Source organism: Eutrigla gurnardus (genome assembly GCF_963514095.1).
Source record: "Eutrigla gurnardus genome assembly, chromosome: 19".
Taxonomy (NCBI): domain Eukaryota; kingdom Metazoa; phylum Chordata; class Actinopteri; order Perciformes; family Triglidae; genus Eutrigla; species Eutrigla gurnardus.
In genome coordinates, this window is record NC_139930.1 from 7,677,201 (window position 1) to 7,691,838 (window position 14,638).

The following is a 14,638-nucleotide window of genomic DNA, read 5'->3' on the forward strand; positions in this document are numbered from 1 at the left end:
GTCTACACAGTAAAACTTCAAATATATCTCTCAAGGTTAACCAAAGGATTTCGTATTTTACCACATAAATGCCTCTAATAAATACAGTCAAATTATCATTTACATTTGTGGCAAAAAATGGCCATAAATATTAAATTCAGAGAGTGCACACAGAGCAACAGGCTGGTCTGTGGTCATAGAAGCAATGTCATTGCCAAAATTCTCTTGAAAATGACTCAACTTCATCACTATCTGGCCTCCAACTAAATTGAATGTGGCTGCAAACAGATGATAGACTATAGAGACACGAAATATACTGACATTAACATGTTATGATTTTCATATAGTACACAAGATGGGTTGTTTTTGTCAAGTGTGTCATATATTCCTACTGCATGTGAATAGCCCCAGAGTGTTGGAAGAGAGCTGGACATGTAGAGACTTTCATGTTGAGTCATAAAGTTGCCATCAGCCCATTCATGTAAACCATATGTCATGTAAGGTCGTCTGTTCATAGTTTCCTCAGTGTTGAACCACTCTGTGGATCAGATCGACATTGCAGCCCGGGCTAGACCTTTTTGAATCCGCCCGCTCCACCGAGTAGGAGTCGAATATTGACAGTCCGGTCTGATATCCGCCCTCTTTATCTGCACTCTAAAACCCAGTGATCTACATGGACTGTCCCGGGCCCTGTGACCTTGTAAGCCCTGGGGGTCAAACTGATGGGACACATGTTGGTCTGGGCCTTTAGTGGCATTCCATCTCATTGATTGGCTCATATCTGTCGTGGGAAATATCCTGTTAGGGTTCACTTAGTAATGGCTCAACATTAACCCTTGTCTGCTTGGAGGTGAACTCTGTATTTGGGCAGATGGGACGATAAATAAAAATAAGGTTGGCATTAAAATCTTTCGAGGTGCTGGTGCCTGATGGTGCTACAGGCCTAGTTAACGTTAGCTGCTAGCAGGTAGCAGCTGGTTGGCACCACAGTCCAATTTTTTTATTTTTTGTTATTTTTCAAATTGGCCAAATCCCTGTTGATTTGATTTATTTTCCATTTTGGACAAGTAAGTTTTTGCTTTTGGGTAACAACAACATCCCAGATATTTCCCCAAGGCTTGAATAACTGCAACCTCTGAAAAGAAAAGCAACAGACAGTCACGCCACGATTTAACATTGTTCCAGATGGGTGTCACGCCTCAGGTGCCTAGAAAAGACTTCTGCAAAGCATCCACACTGGTGTTTCCTCGCTTGCATTTTAGGAACTGGCACTTCCTTGGAGATGGACAGCTGAGAGCGATTTCCGAGTCACAAATCAGAGGAGACGAGGGGGCACAAAATTGAGAAATGAGAGAGGCCGACAGGGAACTGGGGGAGCGGGAGTGGAATGCCCATGCAGGAGCGAGTCTCTAAATCGGAGGAAATAATTAATTTGGGTGGGTGACAAGTGGATGATTTATGCATAGACGTGGATTTGGATGACGCCAGAGACTACCCGCGTCCCTCTGGTCCAGACGTCACGGCACACTTTTTCTGTTCTGGAAGAAGTTCCATGTGACGTCTTTGTTTTTGAACATTTCCCCGTCCTTTTGCTTTCACTGGGGATAATGGACAGTGCATGATACAGCCATTAGCCTGTCACAATGGAGCTATCTCATACTGGAACCGTGTTCCCTCCTGTTATGATCATTTTCATGCTATTTCGGGCTCGGGCTTTGTTTCCTGTCTCATAGGGAACGGCTCGCTCGCGTCTTTAAAGCTCCGGTTTTTGTGCTCGCTGAAAAAAAGAAAAAGAAAAGAAGCCTCGCTTCCAACCAGAACGCAGCGTAGCATCACGCTCGCTGTGCCGAGCCTCATCCCCCGTGGAAGAGAAATAATTTATGAAATGAAAAGTACATTTGTTGTGTAAATGACCACACGCTGTAGGATATTTAATCCTGCCTGCAGTCGATCCCAGTCATGTGACTTGACCTAGTTTTGTCTGCCTCCCTCTGCCTCTCTCCTCTTTTTCTCCCTTTCATTCTCTTTCTCCAAGCGTTGCTTTGCTCTCCTCTTCGTCCTCCATCCCTCTTTCTCTCCCCGACTCTCCCCCTTTTCTCCCTCGCCATCCTCCTCCCTTTTGTTCAGCCCCATGATGGCTGCTGTCTGTTCTGTTTTTTATGACTGATCCAAGGAATTGTCTTTTTTCACCCTTCCGGTGTGCTAATATCTGGAGCTCTGTCCTCGATTATGTACTGAAGAAGAACCAGTTCCACAAATAAAGATGTCTGTCTGTGAAGGAAGTGACACTCACTTACAGAATGACAGCGGAATTATGTTTCATTACTGAAGTCACGAGTCATCTCTTCCTCCTTGACTTCCTCAAGATCTTACCCACAAGACGGTTATGCAGAATCATTTCTGTATCGCTGAAATGTCAGCTGGTGAATATTGAGCAGGTCCGATTCAACTTTTGCAGTAAGGTTTTATTTCTGTTTTCGTTAAGCAGCATTGTGAGGAATCTCCGAGATCTTGGTCTTCAGGTCTTCTTTTCTTCGCTCTGTTTGTTTCTGATCTGTGATCCAACTCATCCTTTTTACACTCTCTTTTCAGGAGTTGTGAAAGACTACACAATACATATTCAATAACATTTACGTATTGTTAAAATGCCGCAAAGATGGATATTGTTGATGATTTCATTGTATTTTCTGGTTCAGTGCCAGTAAGGTTTTTGTATTTAATCTCATTGTGACTTGTGGTGCTGAATGAAATGCAAAAATGTTTGATATGAAGATAAACTATCATCCAATTATGTGTTGTGACATCATGTGGGCCTTTTCTGGTGTTTGATAACGCAGAAATACTTATCATCCTCATTATTTCACATTGTTTGAGCAGTGGGAATGATGCGTGTATGAATAATGCACTGCACATTAAAATGGGCTTACAGGCATAATCAGTGCTGAAACTTGAATTATTATTATTTTTAACCTTTTATTTACCCAGATGAAAAAACCGCTGAAATAAAATTACGTTTCAAAGGTGAGCTGGCCAAGAGGGCAGCTACAATTCATACAAGAAAATTCAACACATTACAAATGGCACAGGGCAACAAATTTTTAGTATTTAGTATTGTAACCAGATCAATTGATGGTAAAACCTTCAGTTAACTTTTTTTTTTAATTGGTTAGCGAGATGAGGGAGTCTAGATAGAGTCCAGTCTGCAGCATCCAAGACCAAGGGCCAATATAAATTAGACTCCTTTTTGTCAGTCCGCACAGCTGGCACCTCTTCTTCTTCTTTTTTTTTTAAAGTAATATGGTGCATCTGAATAGCATCATTCTCCAACTGTGTCATCCAAAGATTTAAGTTGCATAATCACCCTCAAAAAGTGCTCTAGTAATCTGAAAATCTGTCCCCTTTTCCAAAAAAATATGTAGCTGTCCGACACAGATCAAATCTTCTCTTTAAATATTTAATTATTTTCTTGAAACTGAAAAAAAGTTAGAAATCTTCCAACGCAGCCAGTCTGCAAGTTTGGTCTAAATATAATTGTACTTCCTTACCTTTGGGATTGTAGTGCATTCACAAATGTGGCCAACTGAGAACTAGATGGATACCTACTGTAGCTGAAAGGACGTCCCTGTACGAGCAGCTGCAGCCTGCTTGGCTCGGTCTCGAGTGTAACGTTTTGGTCGCCTCTTGGAATGCGTGGCATGTATCCATTCCTGAAGAGCACAAGAGATCACTCAGGCTTTGCAATAATACTGTAACCCATAACAAGGCTCAGCCACAGCTGTCTCGCTCACTGTACACTCCACATGTGGGTGATTTTACACATTTTTCTTGTGTATCCTTGCAAGCTTTTCCTGCGTCGCCATAACAAGTGGTTTATAGGCTGTAACAGCCTGTTATCTCTCTGCAAATACCAATTAATGATGCAGCCTGAGTGTCGAGGCTTTCAATATCGGCTTCGTAAAAAAGAGCTCTGCGCTTTTGTTTGCTGTGCATTTGCTGCTTCTGAACAAATTACATGAAAACGGCAGCCTTTTTATTTCATTTCCCTCTCCAAATCCAGGATACTGAACAGCACAGAACACAGAAGATATAAGATAATCCTTTATTAGAAATGAGTGGTGTTTACAGCAGCAGGGAAAGGAAGAATAATGGATCAAAAACAGTAGAATTAATTGCTACATTGTCATAGAGGAGGATGTATTTTCCCACTTAAATTGCATTTTAAAGGCAAACTGTTTTATTTGATTACTATAGTCACTCCTGTAGAGCTGATGAAGGTCTATTATCATGAACCTTTTTGCAGGATTGGCCCATTGAAGACTTGCACCAGTCCTGATACCAGTATCAGATATCCCATAGCTGGACTGGATATTGGTGGCAATGGTATTTATCGAATCAATTCAGTTCTATGCTTAATTAGTAAATATTATATACTGGAATTTAAATTTCAATTAAATTACTGCTTTAAAATGGTTTTCATTTGAATGTTAATCGCCTGAAAATAAATAAATATAAATAAATATTTTTGCAGTATTTCCTGTTTACATAATAAATAATAATTCTGTAAAATAATTTTTTTTTATTTTATTTATTTCATTTTGTTCACAAAGTTAGGAAAGCAATGTTAAAGTCAAGCCTGATGTTGCATCACACACAAGACTGATCCCAGTCACGCCCACACAGTGAGGCATACAGCCTATTAATTAAACACCCCTAACAGATCAGTACGTGGTATTATCCAAAGTCAAATCCCGAGACTGAAGAAGTGGGATCGGGGCATCCTATTTTATCAAGTCATTTTTCGACTGCTGACTTGAAAGGCTCAGTGACTTCTTCTTCTTAAATGTTTATATTTATCTTTTTATGGAATTTGCTTAAAGAGCAACAGAGCAAGTTTAGCTTGAGCTTTCCTGGACCTTCTCAAGTCTCCGGTAAAGACTTTAGGATTAATTAGTCCTTTGCTTTTCTAAAATTACCACAGATTACACATTTTTGGAAAAATCTTCTGGGCAATAATACCGGTTCCAACAGTTGAAGGAAGGAAAGTTATGCAAGACTCTACTTAAGATTTTTTCAGTCCAAATATATTTAAAAAACCTTGACTCTGTCAGCTTACAATAAATAAATATAGTGCGTGGTAATTTAACAAAATCTGTTTGCACCCAGGAACAAAATGTGTTCTACCTTCAGTCTAACACAATTGAATTTCCATCGCAGTCTGTTTTTTCTGTTTCTTAGAGTGAAGGTACAGCAGTCTTAAGCCATGCCATTAATAACCTTGATCCTTGAAGGCTCTCTCGCTGAGAGAGACCTGGTGTCTCCATTCATTATCTTGGCCCAAACCTTTTATTTCAAAACTTGAATTTGCTGCGTAAGCACCACTTTCTTTCCAAATTCTTCTCAGTCCAGCCTGGCTCAAAGTCACACACTCAGAGGTGTGCACTTTACAACCAATTTATTGTACTTTTGAAATCCTGGACAGGATTATTTCAATATTTCCCCCCCTTCTGGAGTCTACTCCCTAATGGAGCTTTACAGTCAACAGGCTGGAATCAACATTACTGGTTTTAAAAGCCCCCATTCATATTTAATGCCTCCAATTTAAAGAGGCATTTTAGCCAAAGAGTGCACTTAATCCCCGTTTTTAAACTTGTCCTACGACTGGTCTGTCTTGTGTAATTCTTATTCGGCGGCATTATGATATTTTAGTGTTTTTATTGTCGTTCTGGGTTTTAGTGCCCAGCAGCTGTGGCTCCAGATGTTTTTAATTCAGGTTTTGAATTATGTACCACTCCATATTAATGAGTCACGTAACGGGCTCAAACACATGGTTTCCTGTCGTACGTATATGTGGCTGTGTTTTAATCAAGCTTTTAAAATCCAGCTGCATTTCCATTTGAATGTTTCCTGGTCCCACGGCGGTCTCAGAGGTTTGCTGCTTTATATCACTAAGATCCCGGAAATGTGTGGCTTTCGGATTGTTGATTTGACATTTGTCACAATTTTCTTTAAAAATGTAAAATGCTATGTACAGGAAGAGGTCTTGATTTAGACTTGGTGAGAGTAGATTTTTCACTTCGCTCCGGATTTGAGCGTTTATGTGCCATGACGCCTCGAGTGAGAGTGGTTGCATAATGCCGTACAACAACAAAGCCAGTGTGAACATGCCTTGACTTTGGCATGCGTGGACCTTGATTGTTAAATCGGAGTTCTAGGACAAAGAGTTTGGAAGAGAAGGACAGAAGACGTGGGTGGCAGGCGGCGCATCTCCGTGGTGGTGTTTTGTCCTGGGTGTTTGTACGTGTTTACATCCCCGGTAGATTCAAGATGTACACGGCAGGAGGAGGTTAATGGGAGACCCTGTGCTCCTGCAGAGGTGGGAGCGTGGGCCTGTGGAGCCAATTTAGCAGGCTAACAGGAAGCGTGCTCTGGGACCTTCCACCAGGACTCAGTGGGGCACAGGTCGCTTCACCCTACCACCCCTCACTTTGTGCCTGGGAGCACGTCTGCACTGCTGTTGATGCACAGCATACTCATTTCCACACTGTAAAGCCCAGGTTTTATTTTAACACCAGTTGCTGGAGGTGCTTCCCTTTGATCAACCCAAAATGTCAGCTATGATCAAGAATAATGGAGGGGGCGAGCCACGGCCAGTAGTGGATCCAATCGCAACCATCAATCAAGGCTAAAAATAGCAGTTTGACATTAGATTAATGCAGTGCAATCTGGGGTGAATCCTTCCAAGATATGAGATGAATTTCCACCCGAGATCCATTAGAGGACGCACATTTAACAAAGTTTTATCTGTCCCTCTCCGAGGGTGATATTTCACAGCTGAGAGAGGGCCAGTGTGCACTTTGCCAAGGGGCCGTTGGCGTGGCCAGATAGTCCGTCATGTGAATGGCTACTGTAAAAAGGAGCTTCTTTTGCAGCTCTTTCTGAGTCCAATCACACAAATTTGATTAGAGTCGTGCCCAAGGAGCTGCTCCGGCCGCTGGGCAGCAGTGAGGCTCCGGCCGCTGTGAGGCCCTTGCTCCACTATTTGCCCTGGAGAAAGGTTCCGACGTGCACAAGCAGGCTTTGATCCGGCCCCTTCTTTTCTTCCCCTTTAACCTCATTTACCACACTTTATCACCTCACACACACGCACACCCCTGTCTGTCTCTGGCTTCTCACCAGTGGCCAGCCTTTGGCTTTATCACGTCAAAGAAAGTGAGACAAATGACTTATAAATTATCAGGAAGCGCTGCTTCGGTGTCATCTCAGCTTAACCCCGGCGCTGCGTAATGTTTTAAACAATGCTCCGAGAGGCAAGACAGTCCGTCTCTGTGGGAAAGCTGAACACGACCAAAATGCTTCCACGTATCATTCAGTCCGAGAAAACCTTTTTTTTTTTTAATCATAACACAACATCTCACTGCAGGTGGACTTTTTATGTCTGGAAGCAATCGAGTTTGGTTTTGGCATAACGGTGCATGTGGGAAAGAAATCAAACCAAGATTAAAAAGTTTCTACACCAACCAATCGGGTGACTCGTGGAGGAGGTGGGGTTAGTTATTCATAACGGAATTGGAAGGAAGCCTGTGGGCGGAGCTTTGTCAGTGGCGGATTTTTGCCACAACCACAACCACACTTTCAACTCGTCTCCAGACGTGTGTTCTCTTCGCAACGTATCAGAATTGTGTCTGGCTCTGTCAGAGTAGTCATAACCCCGGTATCAACAAGGGCAGTGTAGCAGCAGCGCTGTTAAATGAGACATTTCTTTAAACTGAGAGGAACAGAAGTCGGCTTTTAAGTCTTCTCCCTGTTTTCTGTCACTTTTGAAACATAAAAGTTATATTTTGTCAACCTTTTGTTAGTTGACGTAGCATGCATTTTCAAAAAACACTTAAATCACACATTTCTTTTTATGAGTATTATTATAATGATATATGAATAAGTGGATATGCATTTTAAGTTTGTTAAAAGGTCTAAACAAAATAAAGTCTAAAACTTAGTTTTGAGAACCGCCTATGGTTTTTAGATAGACATGTGCTGCTCAACATTAACAGTCCTAAAGTCACAGAGGTCATCTTTGTCAGTTCTACCTTCTCTACAGATGCCTTGCAGCTCCAAATGTCACATCAGGGCAACTGCCACTTTCATTATCCTGAGTCTGTGTGAAAGTGCAGACTCAATTTCAGACAAAGTAGGAAGGCAGGTTTTTTTTTTTGGTGAAAAAGCCACTACAGAACGGCTCTCTTGTTCATTTCAAAAGCGCCTCAGTTTAGGTCTCGCAGAACACAGTGGCTTAATAAGTCATTCAATAAAGCTGTCCAGTTAACTTTTTATTGCCAGCCCAGACCTCAAACAGCAGTTGGTTTTGTGACTCACAAACGCAAGTTGTAGGTTTTAGTCGCTTTCTTTGCGTTCCAGTTAAGTGAGGACTACTCATAGCACCAACCTCCTTCGTCATTTTGTCAAAGGACGTTTTGCCGCGAGTGATCTGGGTTTGTTGTGGCTGAACCTGAGAATTATGTCTTCCTGCCAAGGTCTTCATGGGTATCTGTTTCTGTAGATTTTGTCTAATCTTCCATTAGGGCTAAAAGAAGCCCTCAGGTGGCTGCTGTTGCCCTAATTCATCCAAGGCTGAGAAAAAGGGTGGCTCTAAAGAATCTGTAGCCACAGAGGTTTCAACTTCTCTGCATACAAGCCACTTGTGCCGTGATACAAGGGGGCATCCTGTTTGGTTATCTACCCCCCCCCCCAAAAAAGAAAAAAAAATCCAGCATATATCCTGAGGCCTGCAAGATTTTCTTGGTGGGACGCCTTATGTCCTCGACTCCGTTCACTTGACCCTTCCTGTGTCTGGTCTGGCTGCTCAGTAATGGGCTCTTAGTTAGGGTGGAATTTCAACCCAAAGGTACTGTGTCTGACACCGAAAGAAGGTTTGTAATCAACCCAGACAGCCAGAGAAGCATGTAAACAACAACAAAAGGATTTGCACGTTTGTAAAATAAGTCTATTTTCCTAGCAAGTATGATCAGCATCTAGGTATTGCCTCCAGTAATCTTTATGCGGTTTGCTTTGTTGTCATGATGCTCTGGCTTTTTCCCCCCCCTTTGAGATAAATAAGAGCTTAGAGGCATGTTTAAATTTGTCTTTTTCCCCTCCTTCAAAATGGATATCATCTCAGGGGAGGGGAGACAGTTTGCTGATGGAGCAGATATGCTCCGGAGCAGCTTGGATGCTTTCCATGCTGACGATTGGGATCAGAGATGGATGCGGCCCTCAGATGAGAGGTGTTTGATTATCAGCTGATGGGTCCTGAAGTGTCTTTTAGCTCTTTACAGAGAGCTCATTGAAGTGAAGAACTGCGAGAGCCGTTTCAGCACACAGCCTCGGTCAGAGTGGTAATTGTTGTTGTAATGAGACGGAGGTGCGTAGGATAATCTCTCTTTAGAGAAAAGCAAACATCACACGATCATTAAGTCTCCGACTTGGTGCATTTTATTTATTAAAAAGATGTAAATGTAAACCCATAATGTGTTCGACCCACCGGCAGAAAGCATCGTCATAGTGGTGATTACGGCTGCAAGTACATTTCATTATTAGAGAAACTTAAAGTTCCCACAGCTCAAGGGGAGGTTGTTTGATGGAAGGCTGGGTCGAATTCAATGTCCTTTTGTAGGCTCATTAATTCAAAAGCTTGGAGGAGGAGGGAAGATGGACCATTTTGTTTCTTTCTTTTGTGGAAACATGACTTTACGGTCTCATGGTATGCTTTAGGGCGGCACTGACTTGTGATGGTGGCTGCCGCGCTGTTGTCCGGTTTCTGAGTTGTACACGTTTTATCACAAATTTGTATTTAATCCCTTCCCACTGCTTTCTCAGTTCATGGACATTTTGCAGCCTTTTTGGTTGCCGAAAAATGTCTACTTCAACATCCAGTTGTACTTAAGTCCACCCTCTCGTGTCAGGTCTGGTTGCAGAAAACAAGATTGCTGAACTCCAGGCTTCAAAACCTCAGTCCACAAACCAGTGGGAGTTACCGTCAATGCAAAAAGAACATTTCAATTAATTGTATGACACAGAAAAGTAGCAAAAGGAAAGCATTTTTGCATAATACATTTTCATGGTTAAACCGCCTTCATACATTTTCAAGTCTTCTGTCCAACAACAGAAAATCCAATGAAAAGGATATCTCAAGGACATGTGGGCAAAGACTTGATGGACTTGAATGCTGTTGTAGAGGACGGGCAGGGGGAGGGGAGGGACTGTAGAACTGCCTGAAACGGGTTTTCTTCACGACCTGCGGAGCTTTGAGGCATGCTGTAGTCTACCGCTGAAGGTGAATGGCATTCACAACGGTGACCATGGGGATTGATGGCTCTCTCGCCGCTCCGTCCTTCTGCACGCTCTACCAGGACCTCAGCCCCCAGAGTCCTATGTGGAAAAGGCTTCTTTTTATTGCACCTGGGAGATGCATTAAGGGCCCAATGAACTTTGACCTTGGGCTTGATCACCCTGGCAACGTGGGGCATGAACAATCGTTGCGCTTAAAGAGAGCTCCGCTGCAATCCCTCCAACTCTCATAAATGCTCGAATGTATTTCATTCAAAAGACTCCAGTTTGTGGGTTCTCATAAAGTCTGCAAGCACTTTCACTGATGTATCCGTGATAAACAAGAATAGTCCCTTAATGAAAATACTTCTTGATCTCGTCAGTGAGGTTTCTTATAATGGCAAATTGACACACCTTTGTTTCATTAGAACCTTGTCATTAAGACTGTCTTTTATTAGCCTTATATCAATAAAAAAAAAACCTTTCTTTCATTAGCGGAACATCTCAAAGGCTCGCCTTCATTAGCACAAGGTTGTAAATGCTGGATGCGATTTCATTAGCAGCCTCTCGTTAATGAGGAAACCTCGAGCATGTTTACATTGCTCTCAACCCCCCTCGATTGCCGCTAAGGATAATGCTGATTGGCCTCCGAGCGGGGGTAGCGTTTGAGCTCGTCCCCCGAAGATTGGCTCATACAGTTATTAAAGCCAATGAGATGCTTGCTGCTTAGCAGTGAAGAGCAAGATCAAACATTTCTGTAATCAAGGTCCCGCTTAAGCATACGGGCCAAGACATATTGACACAGTGTGATATGGAAGATTTAATAAGGGGACGTGTAGCAATCTTACCGCTCTTGACAGCAGATCCTGAACCTGCACATACACGTCCAAGCTGCCGCACACTTTCATCATTCACTTCAAGGCCTGAAAAGTAGAGCCCTTCACTGAAAATGATTTATAACGCTAACAGGAAAAAAGACATGTACGTGCACCTCAAATCCATCGCTGTTCAAATATTTATACAAGTAACTGACTGTGGGATGATTCATTTTATTTTATGATTTTTCTGAATGTGACTTTTTGGGGGAGGGGCGGGGGGTGGCAAAATATTTCTTTTTTTCGGTGAATCCCAGGTGTTAGAACGTCATACTTTAACACGGCTCCGTCCCGTGGGAACAGTACTCCAGTGGATGGCTTGCAGTGCCGGACTCTTTGGGGGGGGGGGGGGGGGGGGGAGCTGCTGTCTGCTTAAATAACTCCTGATTTTTGAGAAGCCCAGACTGACTGAGGAGCCTGGGCTCATATGTTAATGCCTTAATGTTCAGTGACATTGCTCAGAGCTCTATACCATGTGTCATTGTTTGGCCTTCAACCCCTTTGTACAACCAGGAATGTGCCGCGTTCCTGGAGAATTGATTCATTTGGTAAAGATGAAGGAAATGTGGCTGATTGTAATGGATGGAGCAGGACTTCTTTCAATCAGAAATCCTCCTCATCTGTGTGTGTGTGTGTGTGTGTGTGTGTGTGTGTGATAACAAAGCACCATAAATGTTCAAGTATTTAGTGGATTACAATCATATATGCTTCTGCAATTTAGTATCTTGATTGTTATGCATTATTTGCTTTGCTTTTGTGCTTTTTATAGAAATTGAAGCACTATGTTCTGGATTTGGATGTCATTCGTATGCATGACACAATATGAAAATACTTTTCTTCATCATGGCCATTGATGACAGACAGACAGACCCAGATTTTTGGCAAATCATACTGAAATGATCTCAAGTGATGGATTGCAACCAAGCTAGTAAAACATTTTTGATTTTGTTCTGGATTGAACTAATCCCTTGAGATTGACAACAAAATTACATATTTTTCAGAATTTAATCACACCCACACCCCACAGTCAAATGCAGCCGCCACTCAAGCTGTTATTAAGTAGAATCAAGCATAAACACATAAATTGTCATTCCCTTTTACTCATGCCTTTCCAACACTTAATACTCCTCTGTGTTTATAGTCACTGCTGTTGTTGTCAGTTGAACATTTGTTCCACAGCTGATAACAACAGCGTTACTGTGCTCGGCAACCAACGAGATGAAGCGTACGAGGAGCAGCGCGTTTGCTTCTATTTGAGTGAGGCAGTCAAAAAGCCCCGTTTGTCCGTTTCAATCATGATGTTCAGGCTAGATTCAGTCCGCCTGGGTTCGCTCCGGCTGGTCCAGACTTGCTTTGCCTTGTCAGTCCCTGCTTCATCCATAATGCTAATCAAAGCTTTGAAGAATGCATCGGACATGAAACCCCCCCCTGGACCCGCCCCCTCTCCCACTTCCTCACACATCCACATAACTGCACACGCACACGCCATACATGCACGCTTGTACACCCTTTTTAAAGCAGAACGCATCAGCATCTCATACGCCTTATCATGGGGAACTAATTCAATATCCCTCTGCCTGTTTTAAATGTCATTCTCTGAGCTCATCCGGAGTGACATGTTTTTCATGGTGGAAATAAAGGGGCTTTATTGGGCTCAGAACACAGTGACGGGGGCGGTCCTCCGTCTGCCGCTCTTGATGTTTTGCTGGAAATTTAAAGGTTCTCATGAGAAATGGATGGAAGTTGGATTTTCAGGGAGATGTGCCAGGGCCGATGAGATCCACATGAGCTACCCGGTCAATAAGACGAGCGGATCTTCCTCCGACGGAGAACAGTGAGGCTCACGCACAAGTTGCGACTTTGGCTAGAGGCTACGGTGTCAGTCATGAAATGAAATGCCAGTTATAAGTTCACACAGTCTACAGGGATATTTCAAAAGGCCATTAAGTGTAAGGGTTAGTGCTACAGGGTCAAAGATGTATTTGCAATTTATTGTTTGATTTCTGGTGCATATGATCCCAACTTTCTGGTGTTTTACTTATTCTTTTACTTCCTCCTCCAGTGTTGAATATTAGAGTGCTGTTTTACCGGAAGTATTTCCGCAAAAAAACATCTCTACTGTAGGTTTATTTATTGCCTTCTCTTTGCTGGATAATGTCAGTGACGGGTGAGTGCTGGTCTGGAGGGGGTACAGCCTACTCAGTTGCTTCATTGTGCCGGATAATGACTTCCCTATTGAAAATGACCCCCGTGACCTCAGAGACAGACAGTAAGACGGCATCGTCCAGCCCCTTGAGGCACCTCGGCCTAATCTGGCATTTTGCCCACACAGAAATGCTCGCGTCAGTCCATTGCCCCGACTGTTTTTTTGTGTTTTTTTTGCCTTCCTCCAAGCCAGCCTTACCCAGAATTCTTCAGGCTTTGTCCACTCTCAGGAGCCCTCGCCCTGGGGTACGCCACAGAGCTGACATGAGCAGTGATCTGGTGAGGAGGTTAGGTTGAGGGCCAGCTGGCCACAGAGCTGTAAATGTGAGAGGTTGCCTGGGTCTGATGGTGGCAGGATGCAGGCGGGATTTTATTTTTTAACTAAGTCTTCACCCCATGAGCATCAAACAAAGGGCCCCTCAAAAGCAAAAATCCAATTTGTGGCATTTGCCCTTTTCAGCTGGAGTTGAATCTCTTGTTATAGCAGTATTCTACGCTCACAAGCCTTTTCTTTCTTATTTATCTTATGTGTCTTCATGTCTTTCGTTCCAGGGTTCCTGAAGCCCCAGTGCTCGTTGGCTCCTCCCATGCAGCGAGGTCGCCCGGGCGAGGCTTGTTCCTGTTTCAGCGGCATGTGTCACCTCCATCAGCGGCGCCCATCCTCAGGTAACAGTGACTGTGTAACCATGGGTGAATGCAGTTGTCAACTACCAGGATTTGTTTTTTAAACGTGGAGCCTGTTGTTGTTGTTGAGCAACTGGTGACCTGATCCATTTATTTAGAATGTAATGATCCAAAATAGCATCTTATGGATTTTAATCTGTCAGAACATCGTTTGCCGATCAAAATGGTATTTTTACAGACCAGGATGTCACTGGTTTTGTTGTGCAGTGGAAAGTATTGCGCGACACACGCCGCCACCTCCGGTCAGAGGTGTGGCTGGGGGCCTGTCTGGAGGCCGGCGCACGGTCTGGTTTTCATGCTTTAATGATGTCTTTGCAATGCGTAGCCCCACTGATGGACAAGCTAACAGTGTTGCTCAGAGATCGGCCCCCTTCCTCCAGAAACCCCTCAGCCCCCCCACCACACTCCCTCTCAGGGAAGCAGGGCCGGACACCAGCGGATATTCTGAGCTGCACCGTCTGGTATGCGGCTAATGAATAGGGGGCAGAGCCGTGCAGAACATGTGGTTAATGCTGATACATTTATCTCCATCCCCGAGGCTCGCTGCCTCTGCAGTCAGTGCTGCGACCAGCTGA

At 43.4% G+C, this 14,638-nt stretch overlaps 1 protein-coding gene across 4 annotated transcripts in view; it reads left to right on the forward strand.

Moving 5' to 3' along the window:
* rxraa (retinoid X receptor, alpha a) overlaps positions 1-14,638 on the forward strand; it is a 99,183-nt gene that overhangs the window by 13,127 nt on the left and 71,418 nt on the right. For all 4 annotated transcript variants that reach the window (XM_084035079.1, XM_084035078.1, XM_084035081.1 and 1 more), the window contains exon 2: positions 13,932-14,045. In XM_084035079.1, coding sequence (XP_083891205.1) covers positions 13,932-14,045 — 114 coding nt within the window. The remainder of the gene's footprint in view (positions 1-13,931; positions 14,046-14,638) is intronic.